This window comes from Mus caroli, unplaced genomic scaffold (assembly GCF_978045245.1).
Source record: "Mus caroli unplaced genomic scaffold, Mus_caroli_1 scaffold_16, whole genome shotgun sequence".
Lineage (NCBI taxonomy): Eukaryota > Metazoa > Chordata > Mammalia > Rodentia > Muridae > Mus > Mus caroli.
In genome coordinates, this window is record NW_028227271.1 from 5,279,050 (window position 1) to 5,298,928 (window position 19,879).

At 47.7% G+C, this 19,879-nt stretch overlaps 1 protein-coding gene across 1 annotated transcript; it reads left to right on the forward strand.

Moving 5' to 3' along the window:
• The first annotated feature begins 1,274 nt into the window (after nucleotides 1-1,274).
• Prkag1 (protein kinase AMP-activated non-catalytic subunit gamma 1) lies at nucleotides 1,275-18,661 on the forward strand. The gene is made up of 12 exons (XM_021183007.3): nucleotides 1,275-1,350; nucleotides 6,946-6,991; nucleotides 15,728-15,837; nucleotides 15,973-16,054; nucleotides 16,157-16,215; nucleotides 16,353-16,398; nucleotides 16,475-16,529; nucleotides 16,857-16,983; nucleotides 17,140-17,305; nucleotides 17,447-17,484; nucleotides 17,726-17,872; nucleotides 17,975-18,661. Exons 1-12 carry the CDS (start codon nucleotides 1,342-1,344, stop codon nucleotides 18,080-18,082), a joined length of 993 nt encoding a protein of 330 aa, XP_021038666.1. The 5' UTR covers nucleotides 1,275-1,341; the 3' UTR covers nucleotides 18,083-18,661.
• The last annotated feature ends 1,218 nt before the right edge of the window (nucleotides 18,662-19,879 follow it).

The following is a 19,879-nucleotide window of genomic DNA, read 5'->3' on the forward strand; positions in this document are numbered from 1 at the left end:
CCTCTCTGGTGGAGCCGAGGGGATGAAATGACGCTTCTATGCAGTTCTCTCCTAGGGGCTGTGGGCAGAGGGCATTTTGTAATTACTATTTTCAAGAATCAGATTCTCTGGATTGTAGAGATGGGCTGGATGGTGGCAAATGGGCAGGCCTGCTGGAGGGGTAGGGCGGTTGCTGTTGTGATTTTAGGTTTTTGTTTTGTTTTAAATTTGGGGGAATTGTGGATTGATGGGGGTAGGGAGATTTTTGGTTTTTGGTTTTTTTTTTTCTGGCCTTTTTTTTTTTCTTTTTTTTTTAAAAGCTGCTTCCTCAACTGTTTCAAGCTGCAAATGCTTATGAGAACGACAGCTCCCCCACACACTCCCACGGAAACCATTGTAATTAGACCAGACAGTGGGAACCTGGGCTTGCTGTCCCCAAAGCCACAGAGCTGAACGGTCTAGGCATTAGGTGGGGGAGATGGTCTCCTGTGAGTCAGGCTCTGGTTGGCACTTGGGCCCTAGAACTGGGAAAGGAGAAGGGGCAGACTTTGTAAGCATATGCTAGGTATCCGATAGTCCTGTAGAATTTAGTGAAGAAACCTTATACAGTTTTTAATTTTTATATAAACTATAACTCAGACCCACGCTACAAGGTTGGAATTTTGGTTGTTGTTGTTTTTTTTTTTTTTTTAAAGTACCCCGCCTGTATAATTGCATCAGAATCCCACCCCCAACCCCGCCCCCTGTGTTTGTATTTTGGGTTGGTTTACACTTGCACTCAATTTTCAGTTTCTCCCTTTTTACCTTCTACCTTCACCTCCAGGACCCTCCCCCTTTAAAAAAAAAAAATAAATCGCTGACAAGTGTGAACCCGTGAAGAACTTTCTTTTGTGTTGTGTGTATCCTGTACAGCAAGGTTGGTCCTTCGTGACAGCGGATGAAATGGTTCCCTTTTTTAAAGCGCTCTCTCTTCCTCCACCCCCAGCGCCCCTGTCCTTGGCATGTTTTGTATCAGCGATCATTCTGAACTGTACATAATTTATGTTGCGAGAGGCAAAGGGCAAGTTTTGGATTTTGCTTCTTCAAAGTTTGTTTTTAAACGATAAATAAAAAAAGAACATTTTAAATACAAGTGCCTCTGTCCCGTGACCCTCGCCGTTGGCCAGATCTTAAGGTCCTGGAGAGCTGGGGTAGGAAGGTTACCCAATAAACCCGGCTCAGCCGCCGCCGGAAGGGTGGGTTCCCCGCCTTCCGCCCTGCGGCTGGGGTCTGACGTAGGCGGAAGTGGCGCGCGGCACCGGATGTGGGGCGGGGTCTGGCGCCAGGGAGCTTTCCAAGCTGAGGAACTGGCGGGCGCTAGCAATGGAGTCGGTGAGTGGCGCAGGAGGGCGGCGGGGGGCGCTGTGGAGCCGGAGACCCCCCGCTAGGAGCCCGGGAAAGCCGGGCCCGGCTTGGCGCTGGAGTCCGGGACTCCCCTTCCTCTGCTCCGGTGGGCGCCTCTCCTAGGTCTGGGCCACACCCGTGCCCGCCCGCCCGCCGTGGGTCCGCGGTACCCTGAGAGACAGGGAGCGGGCTGTGAGCTTGGAGCCCTCTGCCCATGAGTGCCTCAAGTCCTTTCCAAAGTTTGCATGAGAGCGGGGTTGTGATCCCGCGTATTAGGTGAGCGAGCCCGGCTTGCAGGGAGCTCCAGGACCCCGTTTGTGCGACTGCTTAAGCAATTGTTGGCATCCTGCGAGGTTCCATTCCTTTACTAAGCCCGAGAATTGAATTTTCCGCGAAGGAAGGAATCCAGGAGGCCACTGTGTCCCTTGGACAAGTTTAGGTCGTGTCCTGATCAGTGACGCTGTGCATGCGTGTTGACAGCTCGTTCTTGGCGAGCACTGTTGACCAATGATGGCAGATCCCCGTCGGCTCGGCTCTTGACAGATGCTGTAGGTTATCTGCTACTTGTTTGACCGACCTCATTCGCAGGAGCCTTCCTCTGCCACTCCGAAGGCCCTCCCATCGACTTCCTGCTCCGTAGTATCTTCTGAGGGCAGCTTGGGGTTTGTCTTCCCCCACCGTATAGGTTCGCTCTTCTTAGAATTGCGTTTTCTTTGAGTCAGTTACTTGGCCTGGAGTAAATCCACCCCCCCCCCCCGCACCTTTGTGTGCGGAGGAATAGTGTAACTTAGTTTATAAAGAAGGAAGGATAAAGTGGTAAAATGGCATGCAGGTGGTCCTCTAATCAAGGATTTTGTTTTTCTACAGAGAAAGCAAAAGTAGTTTGTTTACATTAAATTTAAAACAACACGTTTCTAACTTGTAAATGTATTATTTACATTATAAGAGATAAACTGTGAGTATAGAGTTCTAAAGCAACTTTTCTCTATATTTCCGAATTTAGCCCTTTGCTTTATATATACTGGAGTACAGAGAGATAGAGATGAGAGGTACGGGGAAGGCTGTTAGTCAAGGTAGACTGTAGTAAGTACTGTCCTTAGGGCTTTTTTTTTTTTTCCCCTCCCCTGAGACAGGGTTTCTCTGTGTAGCCCTGGCTGTCCTGGAACTCACTCTGTAGACCAGGCTGGCCTCAGAACTCAGAAATCCGCCTGCCTCTGCCTCCCGAGTGCTGGTATTAAAGGTGTCCTTAGGATACAGACACCTGACTAAAGGAAGGAGAAATTACAGTGAGCCTAGGCGCAGAGTTCAGCCCATGGCTCAGTAGTGTTGAAACTAGATTTTGGTGATAGTGTAAGAAAAGGTGGCTAAAACCAAGTTGGAAGTATTATACTCTCTCTCTCTCTCTCTCTCTCTCTCTCTCTCTCTCTCTCTCTCTCTCTCTGAGACAGGGTCTCAGTAGGTAGCTCAGATCGTCTGCACAGTGTGGCTATGAGCCATCACTCCCAGCTTGGGCTATGGGCTTTAGTAGTAAGGGGACCAGTGGGAGATTTATGAGCAAGGCAGGCGGTGTGCTTGAGAATATTCTTAACAGCTTTCTGTGAATAGATGAAACCTCTTCAGAAAGTAAGTTTTGTTTTGTTTGCTTTTTCTTTTATTTTGAAGTGTAAGAGAGAGAAAGACAGACAGACAGAGAGAGACAAAGAGTGAGAGTTGGAGGGGGGAGGTGCATGGAAGGAATGCAGAGGCAAAGGACCATTTTCTGGAGTTGTTTTCTCTTTCTGCCCTAATGTAGATTTGGGGATCAAACACAGGTCACCCGGCGTATGGGGTGAGCTCTTTTACTCACTGAACCACCTTCCAGGCCTTGGGAAGTATTTTCTCCAAATGAGCTACTTTGGCTAGAGAACCTGATCAAAGTCTAAAGCAAGGAGGCTATAGGTGTGGAGCAGGGAGGATGCTGGCTAAGGCGGTGCGCGCTGGGCAGGTGGAGGTGTGGCTTACGGGAGGTGTGGCTTACGGGAGGGCGCCTCACTTTGCGTGCCCAAGGCTGTAGGCTCAGCACTGCAGCGCATTCACTGAAGGTCCAGGAAAGCTTACAGCTGGTGCACGGTGAGCAGCAGCTGGGAAAACAAGACAGGTTTGGGGCATTTCTGACCTCAGAACCTGGCATACCTCTAAGGGAAGCAGAGCTACAGTCCCAGGCACTGGAAAGATGGCAGAGTTGCACTGAGGGAAAAAAAAAAAAGTCACAAGTCAGGCGTGGTGGCGCACACCTTTAATCCCAGCACTTGGGAGGGGAGGCAGAGGTAGGCGGATTTTTGAGTTCGAGGCCAGCCTGGTCTATAGAGTGAGTACCAGGACAGCCAGGGCTACACAGAGAAACCATGTCTCGAAAAACAAAACAAAAAAAAAAGTCACAGGCTAAGAACAGGCTGGAAGGACAGATATTTGTAATACTTTAGTATTACGAGCTGGAGAATTTTTTTAAACTGTAAATTATGTACAATTATGTACATTATGTACTCCCTGCTAGGGGAGTCAAATAGAAAGTATAAGATAGTTGAAGACTTCTGGGAATTTATAATCTATTTTCATAGATAATGTGTGGTAGTCTTTGTAACATGTGAACGTAGATCATGAGTTTGGAAAGCAGTTGTGTCTTAGGTAGGATCTAGCCTCCTTCTCTGTAGTAATACTTTGCACATGTGTGATACAATGATGTTTTTGGTTTCCTAAGATGGTTTGTTTTGGGTGTTTGGTTATTGTTTTGAGTCAGGGTCTAATGTAGCACAGACTAACCTTTGAAGTCACTCTGTAGCTGAGATTGGTCTTGAACTCCTAATTCTTCTAACTGTGCCTCCCGAGCACTGGGAATACAGTTGCATACCAGCCCTGTCTTATTAAAGGAAGAGGGGAGTGGCCATAAATTTCCCACAGACAGGAAGGGTGACTTGTGTTTTATTTGTTTCTGTGGTGGTTGTTTAATTGTGTCTGACTGTTACCTTTGTCAGATTGATACAATGTGGAATCACCTGGGAAGAAAGCCTCAATGAGGGGTTTTCAGTGGGCATGTCTGGAGTATTATCTTAGCTAACTGCTGGGGGAAGAATTAGCTGGTAACCATGAGCAGCAGCATCTTCTAGGTAGATGGTCCAACGTTGTATGAGAGTGGAGAACGGAAACGGTGCCGCAAGCCAGCAAGAGAGAGTACGTCCAGTCCATTCATTCCTCTCCACTCTCGACTTCAGTTCAGCTGCCTGAAGTTCCTGCTGCTGTAACCTCCACACAGAGATGGGCTGGGTCCTGGAATTACCCTCCCCCAAATTGCAAATTGCTTCCTCCTCCACCACCACCACTCTAGACCAGGCTGGCCTTGAACTCAGAAATCCGCCTGCCTCTGCCTCCCAAGTGCTGGGATTAAAGGAGTGTGCCACCACTGCCCGTTTGCAAATTGCTTGTTATCAGGGTGTTTTACCACAGCAACAGAAAAGAAACTAGCACTGAGGCTGACTCTTACGTCAATATGTGTATCTCTGGCTGGGCATCTCCTTCATCTCTCGGTCTTAGATTTCTGTTCATATCTGTTTACCCCATTATTACAGATTTTTTTTTTAAGTGTAAATTATGCCCCATGCTAGGGGAGTCAAGTACAACGTATAAGATAATTGAAGGCTTCTGGGAATTTATAATTGTTTCTATAGATAATGTGCAAAATACACTGTAGCACAGCGCCCTGTGTGTTGTGAGATAGGTGCCAGCCCTTTCAGAAGTAGCTGCTCTGTGCCCTGTGTCGCACGTGAGAGCTGTTGTGTGCATCTTTACCATGGAAGAGCACCCTCCAGTTTTAAACAGTGAGGCTGTTGTCATTCCAATAACCTTGGCAAAAAAAATGCCAGAGCCGACTGATAGTTTTATCAAGCCCAGAGAAAAGAGAGAATTAGTCGCCTACCCGGTATACTGGAAGGAGATTTAGGGCTGTTTTGCCCCCTGGACCCTGTTTCCCAGCTGACTCTTTAGGTTCAATCCCAGGCTTTTAACTACACAAACTGTAACAGTGAAGTAATGTTTAAGTTTATGTAGGACACACTGCCCAGAGCAGACAAAGCCAAAGTATGAATGACAGTAGACACTTTGATGATCGCTTGGTTCCTACATAGCAATACTACGGTTTCTGAATGTTCCACAGAGAGAGCTCTGTGAAAGCTTGTTTGTGTAAGATCACCTTAGTCTCAGACTTTCTCGGGAAAGGAAGCTCTGCATCCAACCCTTTGATTCCCAAGGGTGCTGAGAGGACCCCAGCCCCCAGTTGCAGATGGTTCTTATCATCCAAGTTTGGTTTGTTTGGGTACTGCTTGGATCTCCCGAGTCATGTCCCTCTCAAGTAGTAAGGGTTATGACCATGACTCTAGTGCCACAGCTATATTTGTGAGTATTTGGGAAAAGCTGTGTTATCTAGGGCATTTATGTGGGTTTGAGGCTTGCCTCAGATGCATATCATAGCCCAGGCTGGCCTCAAATTTGTAATCCTCTGCTGCTTTCTGCCTCTCTTTAGCACTGGGATTAGAGGTGTGCAGTGCTCTTGTCCTATTGAAGTAGATCTGTGAGAAGCTTTTGACGTCAACCTTAAGCTCAGATATCTTAGTCTTAACTCTGGTTTTGCTTTGGAATTTTTGAGAGTTTTACTGTTGTAGCCCTGGCTAGCCTGTATAGACCAGGCTGATCTCACACTTGTTACCCTCCCCTGTATCTGCCTCCAGAGCACCAAGATCGAAAGCGTGCTCTGCCACAGCTGGTTTAGACTAGATGTTTTGCTTTCATTGTGATGCACACCTGCAATCCTGAGGCCAGGTATGATAAGGCAAGAGGAACTTAAGTTTAAGCTCAGCATAGTCTAGGTGTTGAAACACTACCAACCAACCAAGACCCTTAGCAGTGTGTTTTATCAGGGTTCAGGTCCCTACCCACCTCATCTTTTAGCAGGGGTGTGAGCCTGGACATGTTACTTACTGACTCATGAGTCTCTGTTTCCTACTGTTAATAACATTGTTTACCTCAGGGTTGTTTTAAAAAAAAAAAAAAAAAACCAAACAACTAAATGAGATAATATGTTTCCGCTCTTCTTTCAAGGGAATGTTGAGACAGTCTCATGTAGCCTAGGCTAACCTCAAACTTGTGTAGCCAAGGCTTGTTTCAAACCTGATCCTCTTTCCCTCACCCTCCCAAGTGGTGGGTGCCACCGTCCTCAACTGAACTAATGTTTCTTGAAGAGTCCTGCAGTGCTTTCTAAAGGAAACCATTGGTTCACAAGCCACTACTCTCTCTCTCTCTCTCTCTCTCTCTCTCTCTCTCTCTCTCTCTCTCTCCCTACGCCATACCAGCTTCCCTCCCTCCCTCCTGTCTTTCCTTTTTTTTTTTTTTTTTTTTTTTTTAAATCTTTTTGAGATGGAGCTTTGCTTATGTAGCCCAGGCTGGCCTGGCTTCTGGTTCATGATGTTCCCACTTTCGTCTTCCAAGTAGCCTTTTCCTAAGGTGGCGCTAAGATGGAGTCTCAGTCATGGTGACTGTGCTTCTCTTGTCTTCTAGGTTGCTGCAGAGAGCTCGCCAGCTCTAGAGAATGAACACTTTCAAGGTATGTTTACCATGAAACCAGCCGAGTCCAGGAAACTAAGGTGAAAGCCAGAGCCCGACCTGGTCCTCAGTGGCTCTTTCCAGCCTCTTGGGGTTCTCCTGGGGACAGAGGCAGGGTTTTGGGGGTTGTAGTTCAGTGGTGGAGCACCTGCCTGCCTAGCACATGTGACGCCTTAGATTCATACCCCGGTCCACAGACGAGTGAAGGAATCAACTTGCTGCCTCTCTGGGAAAGGATTTTGCCCAGGAGCACCCCATTCTTCCTGAGACATAGCATCTTTATTGAATTAAGACATGCATTCAGGGCTGGAGAGATGGCTCAGAGGTTGAGAGCACTGACTGCTCTTCCAGAAGTCCTGAGTTCAAATCCCAGCAACCACGTGGTGGCCTCACAACTGTCTGTACCAGGATCTGGTGCCCTCTTTTGGCATGCAGGCATATATGCAGGCAGAACACTGCATGTGTTAAAAGAGAGACATACATTTTCTAAAAAGATTAGAGACCCGAGTAGAAATTTCTAGAGATGGTTCAGGGTTTTAAGCTCTTCCTGTGCAGTTGTGAGGACTGGAAATCAGATCTCATAACCCTATGACAAGCTAGGTGTCCCACTCTTCCTACACCCCAGAGGGGACAGCGACAGTGGACACCCGGCACCCTCCTCCAGGTCTCCACACCCCATCAGCCTGAGACTGCCTGCGGTGACAGTTTTCAGTTCTGTGGCTCTTACTGTTTAGACTGTGGGCCTCCTACACTGAGCCTTCCAGGTGTCCTAGGAGCTTACTTTACTTTTGTCCCCTGTGGACCAGGCCAGGCTTAGCTTAAATCTGACTTGTAGCAGGGCTCTCTGCTCTTGTGTCAACTTGACACAAGCTAGAGTCACCCTAGAGGAGGGAGCCTCAGCTGAGAAAATGCCTCCATAAGGTGGGGCTGTCGGGAAGCCTGTAGAGAATTTTCTTAATTAGTGACTGATGGGGGAGGCCCAGCCCACTGTGGGTGGTGCCTGCCTTGGGCTTGTGGTCTCGGGTTATATAAGAAAGCATGCTGAGCAAGCCAGCAAGCAGCATGCCTCCATGGCATCTAGGGTCCCTCCCTGTTTGAGTTCCTGCCTTGGTTTTCCTCATCAGACTGTAGGTCAGGATATGTAGCCAAAGGAACCGTTTCCTATCCAGGTTGCTTTGTCATGGTGTTTCATCAGTGACAGTAACCCTAGGATGGTAGCTGAGAATTGAACTCAGGGATTCTCGCATAGTAGGCAAGCAGCCTAACAACTGAGCAACACCCCAACCTGAGAATCCCCTTTGTAAATTTAAAAAGCATTGTGTTTATGTGTGTGGGCATCTTGTCAGCATGTATATCTATACACCACATCGGTGCCTAGTCTCTGTGGAGGCCAGAAGAGGATGTTGGATCCCTTGAGACTAGAGTTAACAAACAGCCAGGCAGTTGTAAACCACCATGTAAGTGCTGGGAAGGAACCCAGGTCCTCGAGAAGAGCAGTTAGTGTTCGGAGTCATCTCTCCAGCCCCCAAATTCCCTTAAAATTTTTTTTCTCCGTTTTCCTTCTGAGGTGCCCTCGCTCATGTGAGTCCATTCCCTTGCTATGAAGGTTTGCTCCTGCACGTCAGCTTCTTCCTGCTGCCCATTCTGTCCCTTCCCTTACACTGTATTTGCTCTGGATAACAGTTTGGACCACTTTCTCTGTTTCTGAACACAGGGTTTCTCTGTGTACCCCTGCTGCCCTGGAACTCTCTCTGTAGACCAGGCTGGCCTCGAACTCACGGAGATCTGTTGGGAGATAATTGTGTGCACTATGTATTCAGATGCTGATTTCTGTACTCAGAGATCTGATTACAGGAAGTTGGCATTGACATATTTAGAGCATATTTAGAGGAGAAGGTGACTTGGTGATATGTAAAAATTTGTTTCTATTGATTGGTTAATCCCTGATTCTCCCAATAGAGATCTGCCTTCCTCCGCCTCTTGGGTGAGGAATCACTTTTTTTTTTTAAAGACTTATTTATTATGTACAGTATTCTGCTTGCATATATACCTGCACGCCAGAAGAGGGCGCCAAGATCCCATTACAGATGGTTGTGAGCCACCCTGTGGTTGCTGGGAATTGAACTCAGGACCTCTGGAAGAGCAGTCTTACACATATGAGTGTTTTGTCTGCATGTATGTCTGTGCTCCATGTATGTGACGGTGCCTGTGGAGGTCAGAAGAGGGTATTGGATCCTGTAGAACTGGAATTTTAGGATAGCTTTGAGTCACCATGTGGGTGGTGGGAACTGAGCTAAGGCCTTATATAAGAACAAGAGATTCTCTTAACCGCTAAGCCATCTACACTTTGTTTAGAAGTTTGCGGATCCTTGGTTTAAGATTGGATTCAGTGGGAAAGGTCTTACTTCAGAAGTGTGAGGACTGGATTCTGAATTTCCAGAACTCACAATAAAGTAGATTAGGCATGGCCAGTAATTTCAACACTCAGGAGGCAAAGATGGAGGATCCCCAGAGCAAAGTGTTTGTGCAGACAGGTCAGAATAGTAAGAGATCCTACTCAGTAACTGAGGTGGAAGGCGAGCGACCCATCAAGGAAGACACTCAAGATCATTTGAGCTTTTTCTATGTGCACATGCATGTACAGGTACATTCACATACACACGTGGGGAAAACGGGATTCAAATATTCACTCCAATGCACAGAAACACAAAATTTAAAAAAAATGTAGTCTAGTATCTGAAATTCCAAGGATGTATTATTAAGACTTGAATGAGTCTTTGACAAGAAATTTTAATTATTCTGCTTTAGTGGTCTAAAAAGAAAATCATGGTGGCACATGCCTTTAATCCCAGCGCTAGGGAGGCAGAGGCAGACGCAGATGGATCTCTGAGTTCCAGGACAGCCAGGGCTACACAGAGAAACCCTGTGTCTTAGCTAGGGTTTCTACTGCTATGAAGGGTCACCATGACTGTGTCAACTCTTATAAAGGAAAATACTTAATTGGAGTTGGCTTACAGTTCAGAGGTTTAGTCTGTTTTTGTCATGGTGAGGAAAATGGTGATACACAGGCAAACATACTGCTGGAGAAGGAGCTGAGGGTTCTACACTCTGAAGGCCGAGGGGGGTGGGGTGGGGGGCTGGCTTGAGCATTTGAAACCTTGAAGCCCAGTCCCAGTGACACACACCCTCCAACGAGGCCAAGTCCACTCCAACCCTAGTACTGTAGTATAATACCACGCTTAAGCGTTGAATAGGAATCTTTGGGGGCCATTTTTATTCAAGCCACCACACCCTTGAAAAAACAAACAGACAAAAAACCCCAAATCAGTGCTATCATCTGTTCTATTATCCAGATGACTTTTTACCATGGAGTACTGCACAGGATCTCCATGCCACACTGCTGTATGTTTCTGAGTTTGTCTATGGGAGCTCCAAGGCAGGCGGCAGAAACTCCACTTGTTTATGTGGATCCTTTAGATGAGGTGGAGTAACCACGACAACCTAACAACGTATAAGTCTCCTTACAAGGAGACGGCTACTATCTATAGCTGCTCAATTAAAACCTATTTTTTCCAGATCTCATTTTTTGTAAAGAAGCTGAGAATTTGGATTTATGTAAATCTGTACAGTTTTTAAATTTGGAAACTGATTTAAATTATTTTTAAAACTGGGAAATCCAAATTCATTATGTGTGTGGGCTTCTGGCTTAACATGATAGCGTCTAACTCAGTGTAGTATATCTTCATCTGGTATCTACAGCCATGTCTTGGTGTCTGTGAGTTGTGTTTTCATGTTTGGAAACCACGCAAGTCTTCCATTTAACATGGTAGATTCAGTGTCTCCACCTACCTTCAGCCCTTCTTTGAAAAGCAGAGTGAGGGACTCAGAGATGGTACACCCATCAAGAACATTGGCTGCTCTTCCAGAGGTCCAAGCTTCCATTCCCAGAACCTTTCTGGCAGTTCCCAACTGTCTGTGTGTGTAGCCCCAGTTCCAGGGGATCCGATGCCCTCTCCTGGCCTCTGCAGGCACTGCATGTACACAGTAGGCCGACATAGACTCAAGATAAAACACCCACAAACATAAAATAAAAGTTAAAACCCTGAGCTGCTGAGATGTCTCGGCAGACAAAGATGGTTCCCGAGTAAGCCTGGCAGCCTGAGTTTGTGATCCACAGCCCGTGTAAGGGTGGATGGAGGGAACCAGCGCCACACAGTTCTACTCATGTTGTAGCCCATGCACATATGTGCACGCAGGCACCCTAGAGGACTTTTTTTTTTAAGTCCTCTATAAGAAATGGCCCTGTCTCAAGAAACTCGAAAAAGAGAAGAGAAGAGAAAAGAAAAGAAAAGAAAAGAAAAGAAAAGAAAAGAGAAAAGAAATGGATTTTGGAAGCTGTGAAGCACGTGGGAGATTGTAAAACGACTTAGCGGATCTGAGTCTACTAATAAAGCTTGAGAGCTTGAGAAACCAGCGCCCAAGACTGAGTGTCTCACTGCACACTGCTGAACCTCCAGAGCCCTCCTCCATCCACCCAGGCCAAGGCTGGGGCTGTGGAGGGGGACTTACACACAGCACTGAAAACCAGAGCCTGAAGTACACTGTGCTGGGTGCTGAGCCCTCTCACCCATCCCCCAAATTCAGCTTCCAGAGTTGTAGCAGAAAAGACTGCAGTCTTCCAGGCTTAGATTAAAGAGTCATCAGACTCTCCTCGATGGGAAACCGTAGCAATGCAAGTATTGGCTGCTCCTGCAGTGGCTTACAGGCAGAAGCCTTGTTTCCACGCTCAGAGATCCAGCCAGCAGTCGGTGTTCAAACTGAAGATATGTTCTAGATAAAAGGATCAAAAATAGAATTTGGATCCTGTTTCTCCCAGCATGTGAGTGACATCTGGGATGTATGTGCTAGCATGTGGGGTCCTGAACTTGATGACAGGCCTCCCTCAGTCTGTATCCCCTCCTCCCCTGTACTGACTGAGCCAGGGTCTCCCTAGACCTAGGGCTCGATAGTTAAGACTGTCTAGTTGACCGGCCTGCCCTGGGGTCCTCTGTCTGGGCTAGGACTCGACCATGCTTTCACATAGACTCTGACACTGAGGTAAGCCCTTTATCACTGAACCACCACTCCAGTCCCTGAATCCTGTTTTAAACCAAGGATTAGCAGACTTCTAAAGAACGTCTTTAAAGATGATCTAAATGGTCTCCTGTGTCACAAGGAAACAAACAGAAAAGGGAACAAAAGCTCTGATGATGGGACTGGAGAGATGGCTCAGCAGTTAAGAGCACTGGCTATTCTTCCAGAAGTCCTGAGTTCAATTCCCAGCAACCATGTGGTGGCTCACAACCACCTGTAATGTGATCTGATGCCCTCTTAGGTGTGTCTGAAGACAGCTACAGTCTGCTCATACATACATATGATAAATTTGTTTTTTAAAAAGCCACACATTCAAGTGATTCCTGGGTGGTGCTCACCTTTAACCCCAGCACTCGGGAGGCAGGGGCAGGCAGATCTCTGTGAGTTTGAAGTCAGCCTGGTCTTCATAGCATATTCCAGGACAGCCAGGCTACGCAGAGAGATCTTGTCTCAAAAAGAAAAGCAGAGTCCCAGCAGACCTGCGAGGCGCGGTGTGGAAATCCTAGTCTCTAAATCCTACGTCACAGAAAGAGAAAACCGTTCTGACAAAGGGAAGGGTGATGTCAAGACAACGGTGACAGCGTCCCAGAACTGAAAGACACCAGCACTTAGTAGCCAACCAAAGTATAAATCAGCAGACGAGGAGGGTACAACAGAGGTACCTGCAGGTCCCAAACACTTCCTTTTATACATATGCCTTTCCCAGGGAGTTACTGGGTGATCATCTCTGTCAAGACAGAGGAGCAACAGCAAAGCAGGCACAGAAGGGAAACCAGAAGCAAGGGTCCAGACAGAAGGGTGTGACATGCCCTGCACGGTGGGGACAGAGAGCCCCAGGTGGCAGGTCAGAGACACCTTCCAATATTCCAAAATCTGAATTTTCTGAGATTCAAGTAATTGATAGACTCTGGGGATTGAATCCGTTGTGAATGTTATGTATAGAAAGCATACACACACATGCCTCTGTGTGTGTGTCTGTGTCTGTGTGTCTGTCTGTCTGTCTGTGTGTATGTGTGTGTAAATTTAAAAGAATAAGACCACCACCGGGCGTGGTGGCGCACGCCTTTAATCCCAGCACTCGGGAGGCAGAGGCAGGCGGATTTCTGAGTTCCAGGCCAGCCTGGTCTACAAAGTGAGGTCCAGGACAGCCAGGGCTATACAGAGAAACCCTGTCTCAAAAAACCATATAAAAAAAAAAAAAGCACCGTTAGGGCCCCTCAGGAAGTACTCCCTCTGTTTGGTGGATGTGTTATAACATACCTGTGGGAGATAGAGGCAGGAAGGTCAGGACAAGGTTTTTGTCGCTTCCTATGAGTTTGATGAGACTGACAGGAGCCACGTGTGGTGGTGTTTGCCTGTAATCCCATCACTAGAGAGGCCAAAATGGGTCTGGGCTTCCTATTGAGTTCAGGACTAGCCTGACCAAACATCACGGACTGGGAATATATAGTTCAGTGTTCAGTGTGTGCCTAGCATTACAAGGCCCGAGGTTTGCTCCCTAGCACCAAGAGAAACATTATTAGAAATCATATTTTGGGTTTTTTTTTTAAAGATTTATTTATTTATTTAATGTAAGTACACTGTAGCTGTCTTCAGACACTCCAGAAGAGGGAGTCAGATCTCCTTACGGATGGTTGTGAGCCACCATGTGGTTGCTGGGATTTGAACGCTGGACCTTCGGAAGAGCAGTCGGGTGCTCATACACATTGAGCCATCTCACCAGCCCTATTTTGGGGTTTTTTGAAGGGGGGTGTTGAGACAAGATTTCTCTGTGTAGCCTTGGCTGTCCTGGAACTTCCTCTCTAGAATAGGTTGGCCTCAAACTCAGAGATCCACCTGCCTCTGCCTCCTGAGTAGTGCTGGGACTAAAGACATGCACCACCACTGCCAGCTGGATATTAGGGTGTTGTTTTTTTTTCTTTTGTAATCAGCTGGGGTGCTGGGAATATAGTACAGAATTAGTCAGGGCTCAAAATATTTCTTCCTACTAACTCAGTGATAAGACTTTGGACAGTTCATTTAGCTGCATGTTTTCTCATTTATTTTAAAGATTTGTTTATTTTATGTATGTGAGCACACTCTTGCTATCTTCAGACACATCAGAAGAGGGCATCAGATCCCATTACAGATAGTTGTGAGCCACCATGTGGATGCTGAGAATTGAACTCAGGACTCTTAACCACTGATTAACCATCTCTCCAGACCCCGTGTTTTCTCATTTAAAACATGAGAACAATACTTACTCGGACCAGTAAGAATTCAGAGATTCACCTTTAATCTCAGCACTTGGGAGAGGCAAGTGAGTCTCTGTGAATTTGAGTGTGGTCTCCATAAAGAGTTCCAGGACAACCAGGGCTGCATAGAGAGATCTGTCTTGAAAAATGGAAAAGGTGTGTGTGTGTGTGTGTGTGTGTGTGTGTGTGTGTGTGTGTGTGTGTGTGTAATGAAATGATGCATTATTTTAAAGTTCACAGTAAAGTACATGGAGCATCTAGAATGTGTGGAGGGCTGCCTTTCCAGTTTAGAGCAAGCAGTTAAAAACACAGACTGTCAGGCGTGGTGTTGTGTGCCTGCAATCCCAACACTTGGAAAATGAAGGCAGTAAGGTTGAGACCAGGCTGGGCTGTATAGCAAGATTCTATCTCAGGTAAATGAAGGGGCTAGAGAGTTGGGTTAGCACAAGAATACTGACTTTTCTTCCAGAGGACTACTGGTCAATTCCCAGTGCCCGCATGGCAGCTCACGGCTGTCAGTAATTCTCGGGCCTCAGCAGGCACCGGGCACACGTGTGTGCACAGGTATACCAGTAAAATGCCCATTCACAAAAAACAAACAAAAAACTCAAAATGCATAAATCCAGAAGAGGGGAGGGCAAGGCAGGCAGGCTCTACCCTATTGATTTCTGGCTCACAGGGTGGTCCTCAGTGCTCTGGCCAAGTTGGCTGAGCACTTAGCACTGCTAGAAACGGCCTTGTCTGGACCATGAGTTCTCCACCTGCAAGTCTTCAACAGATCTAAAGACGCTTGCTTGAAATTTCACCTTCATTGAGAACAAAGCAAATGAAAATGTGCTAAACAGGAAGAAATACTCTAATGAAAAAGACAAGAGGTGGGCTGGAGAGATGGCTCAGCAGTTAAGAGCACTGACTGCTCTTCCAGAGGTCTTGAGTTCAATTCTCAGCATCCACTTGGTGGCTCACAACCATCTGTAATGGGATCTGATGCCCTCTTCTGGTGTGTCTGAAGACGGCTACAGTGTACTCACATACTTAAATCATTCTCTTTTTTTTTGTTTTGTTTTGGTTTGGTTTGGTTTTTTGAGACAGGGTTTCTCTGTGCAGCCCTAGCTGTCCTGGAACTCACTCTGTAGACCAGGCTGGCCTCAAACTCAGAAATTCTACCTCCCAAGTGCTGGGATTAAAGGCATGCACCACCACTGCCAATTTCTAAGTAATTCTTAGAAAGAAAGGAAGGAAGCTGGACGTGGTGTCTCGAAAAACAAAAACAAACAAACGAAGGAAGGAAGGAAGAAAAAAAAGGCAAGAGGCAGTAAGAACGAAACAAAAGCCATTTTTAAACACACCAACTTTTCCACTCTGTGCAGAGACCCCGGAATCAAACAATAGTGTGTATACCTCCTTCATGAAGTCTCATCGCTGCTATGACCTGATTCCCACAAGTTCCAAGTTGGTGGTATTTGACACTTCGCTGCAGGTGGGTAGAGTCCTTCCTTCTGCGCTGGTCCAAGGCCTGTCAGCATTCGTCACATTTCCCCACACACCAACCCTGCTCTTTCTCGAAGCTGTGTCCTCTATGGATCTCCTTAGGAGGTTACTCTCTTGGCCATAGGTAAAGAAAGCCTTCTTTGCCCTGGTGACCAATGGTGTCCGTGCCGCCCCTCTGTGGGACAGTAAGAAGCAGAGTTTTGTAGGTAAGCAGGAGTTTCTGGGATACGGTTACTGGCATGTGGTGCCGGCGAGGGGAAAAGCCTTGGGCGGGCTGAGCTGAGGCCCTTGTCTTGGCTCTTGTCTAGGCATGCTGACCATCACCGACTTCATCAACATTTTGCACCGATATTATAAGTCAGCCCTGGTAAGGAGCCCGAGTCTCCCACCCAAAACCACGGCCCTGCCTGGGATCCATTGTGCCTGGTTTTCCCCTGCGAGCAAAGCTCCGTGAATTAATGATGAGGGGAGCATGAGGCTCAGAGCTGCCGCTTCTGCTTCTAGGTGCAGATCTATGAACTGGAGGAGCACAAGATAGAGACGTGGAGAGGTATGGGTGGGTGGTGGCAGATGAGGGATGGAGGGTGTCCTGGGAGACACTTGTGGCAGTGTTTTGTTCTCTTCAGAGGTATACCTGCAGGACTCCTTTAAGCCACTTGTCTGCATTTCTCCAAATGCCAGGTGAGTTCTGGTTTTGTGTTTATCGCAGGGGCATGAGAGAAGAGAGAAGAAAGACCCCTCCTCATGCACACTGCCATGCTGTGTGTGTTTGAGAAAAAAAAAAAAAAGTCTCACACATAGCCGAGACTGGCCTTGCTCTTACTGTAGAGTTGAGGCTGTCGTGAACTTAGACTCTTCTGTTTGCCCCAGTGCCGGCATTACCAGTTCACGCCCAGCCACACACAGCGCTGACCGTGGGTTTTTTCTGTCTGTAAACACATTCCAAGGGGTTGTGCAGCCTGGCTTTAGCCCCGTGGAACCTAACTATGATCTTCTACTTTTTCACAGCTTGTTTGATGCTGTCTCTTCATTAATTCGAAATAAGATCCACAGGCTTCCAGTTATCGACCCCGAGTCAGGCAACACCTTGTACATCCTCACTCACAAGCGGATCCTCAAGTTCCTGAAGTTGTTTGTAAGTCACCGCAGCCCGTTGTCCGCTCACTGCTGAACTGCAGACACACAGGGCGGTTTGGGGACAGATGAGCGGTGTCGGTGGGTGTTGATGATTGAGCGTAGCGCCTCATGCTCTACCAGGAAAACACCTGAAAGCCAATGCCCCCTTCCTCAGATCACCGAGTTCCCCAAGCCGGAATTCATGTCTAAGTCTCTCCAAGAGCTGCAGATTGGCACCTATGCCAATATTGCCATGGTCCGTACTACCACGCCTGTCTACGTGGCCCTGGGCATCTTTGTACAGCACCGAGTCTCTGCCTTGCCTGTGGTGGATGAGAAAGGTGAGCGACTGGGCAAGAAGAGGGAGGCTGCTTGGGTCGGGTCGCTGTCCCAGCAGCCCAACCTGGAAGGGAATCCCATGGGGACTGAGAGCTTTGGCTACCACACTCTTTTATTTTACTGAGCTGCCTCTGTCTCCCTAGGGCGTGTGGTGGACATCTACTCCAAGTTTGATGTGATCGTGAGTGGTGGTGGAGGGGCTGGGAGGGGGGGGGTTGGATGTGGAGAGGGAGCAGAAGGGGGTCTCCTCTGCCTTGGGTGCTTCTTGGCTTTGAAGCTTACCTGAACAAGTGGCTGACAGAACTGACGGCTTGTGAGCAGAGCTAAGGAGTGCCCTCACTCACTCCCTCTAGTGAGGTTGAGTTGGTCCAAGGTTTGGGATCTGACTCCCTTTCAAGTCCCCCCCCCCCCCACCTTTCCAGAATTTGGCAGCGGAAAAGACCTACAACAACCTAGATGTGTCTGTGACAAAAGCCCTGCAGCATCGGTCCCACTACTTTGAGGGTGTTCTCAAATGCTACCTGCATGAGACCCTGGAAACCATCATCAATAGGCTGGTGGAGGCAGAGGTAGGATGCTGGCCACCCTCAAGCAGCCCTGAGAGGGTCGGGACGAGGCAGGTACCCGAACTGGAGCTGGCACTGACTTTACTTGCTGTTCCTCTGGGCCAGGTTCACCGTCTGGTGGTGGTGGATGAACACGACGTGGTCAAGGGCATCGTTTCGCTGTCTGACATCTTACAGGCTCTGGTGCTCACGGGTGGAGAGAAGAAGCCCTGAGCAGGGGGAGGAACAGGCGGTGCCTGGGGAGATGGCCCCCTCATTGCCTGCCTGCTGGAAGCATTGGGAATCAGATGGAATCCTGGGAGAACGGAGTCTTCTCTCAGGAGCTTCACGCCCACTGTCTAGAACTAGAGAAGGGGAAAGGAGGAGACTGTCAGCCTCCCTGACCATCCTGTTACACTGGAGAGAACGTCAGCCCAGCCAGTCCCAGGCCCGCGCCTGCCGCAGCCCCCTTCTGGGTGAGCCACGGCTTTGTGCTCCTCGGGTAGATTCCGATCTCTAAGAGATCCCTAGACCTCACCACACCCTGCCAGATCTGCCCCTGCCGTTACTCCACCTAAGATAATAGCTCTGCACAAGTCTCGGTAAAATATTTTTATTCATCTTGTTTCACTGTGTGGAGGAGGCTGGGCCCGTTTGCTGTCAGTCCTTCCCATGAGTCTGGGGAGGCGCGTCCGGGTTCTTGTGCTGTGCAGACGAAGGCAGATGGCTATGTGGAGGAGGGCGGTGGGTAGGTAGCCAAGATTAATGCTTTTTGTGGCGAATCTAATTAAATGACAAGGTTTCATCATGGTACTGCAGTGTTTGATTTCTGCATTTGATAGGCACTTTTTCACCAACCTCCCTACCTGACAGAGCCGCTTCCACTCATTCATAACAGCAGTGGTGATGCACAGAGACGCGCCAGATATTCTCACCACTCACCTACACAGCCGTGCATCCTTCAGCCAAGATGTATGGGGTTCTAAGTGTTATAGTTTGGGGAGAATTTATGATTTTTTTTTTTTGAAACAAGACTTTGTACCATGTATAGATCAGGCTGGCCTCAGATTTGCAGCAATCCTCCTGCCTCAGCTTCCTAAGTACTAGGATTTTAGTCATGTGCTCACCCAGGGTCAGACTTTATTTTTTTAAAAATTAAATTAAAAAATACATATATGCATATATTTGTGTGTATGTGTGTGGGTAGGCATATGCAGGCTAGAGGACAAACCTTGAGGTGACAAACAATACTCAACTTCTGCCTTGTTTGAGGCAAGATTTTGTTTTTTCTTTTTCAAGACAGGGCTCTTCTGTGTAGCCCTGGCTGTCCTGAAACTTGCTCTGTAGATCAGGCTGGCCTTGAACTCAGAGAGATCTGCCCCCGCCCCCGCCCCCGCCCCCGCCCCCACCCCCTGAGTGCTGGGATTACCACCACTGCTTGGCTAGACAATTTTTTTGAGACAGTCTTGTATGTAACCCTGGCTGTCTGAAGCTCACTATGTAGACCAGGCTAACCTCAAATTCAGAGATCACTATGCCTCTTTCACATAAGTGCTGGGATTAATGACGTGTGCCACCACACTCAGCCTATGGATTTTTTAGGTTTGTTTATTTATTTATTTATTTATTTATTTTTTCGAGACAGGGTTTCTCTGTGTAGCCCTGACTGTCCTGGAACTCACTTTGTAGACCAGGCTGGCCTCGAACTCAGAAATCCACCTGCCTCTGCCTCCCGAGTGCTGGGATTAAAGGCGTGCGCCACCACGCCCGGCTTAGGTTTATTTTTATTTTATTTATTTATTTTTTTATTTTTCTTTTTGGTTTCTCAAGACAGGGTTTGTCTGTGTAGCCCTGACTGTCCTGGAACTCACTCTGTAGATGAGGCTAGCCTTGAACTCAGAAATCTGCCTATCTCTGCCTCCCAAGTGCTGGGATTAAAGGCGTGCGCCACCACCGTCCGGCAGGTTTATTTTTAAGTATCCATGTGTGTGCGCGTGAGTGTAGTTGCCCGAGGAGGGCAGAGGCACCAGA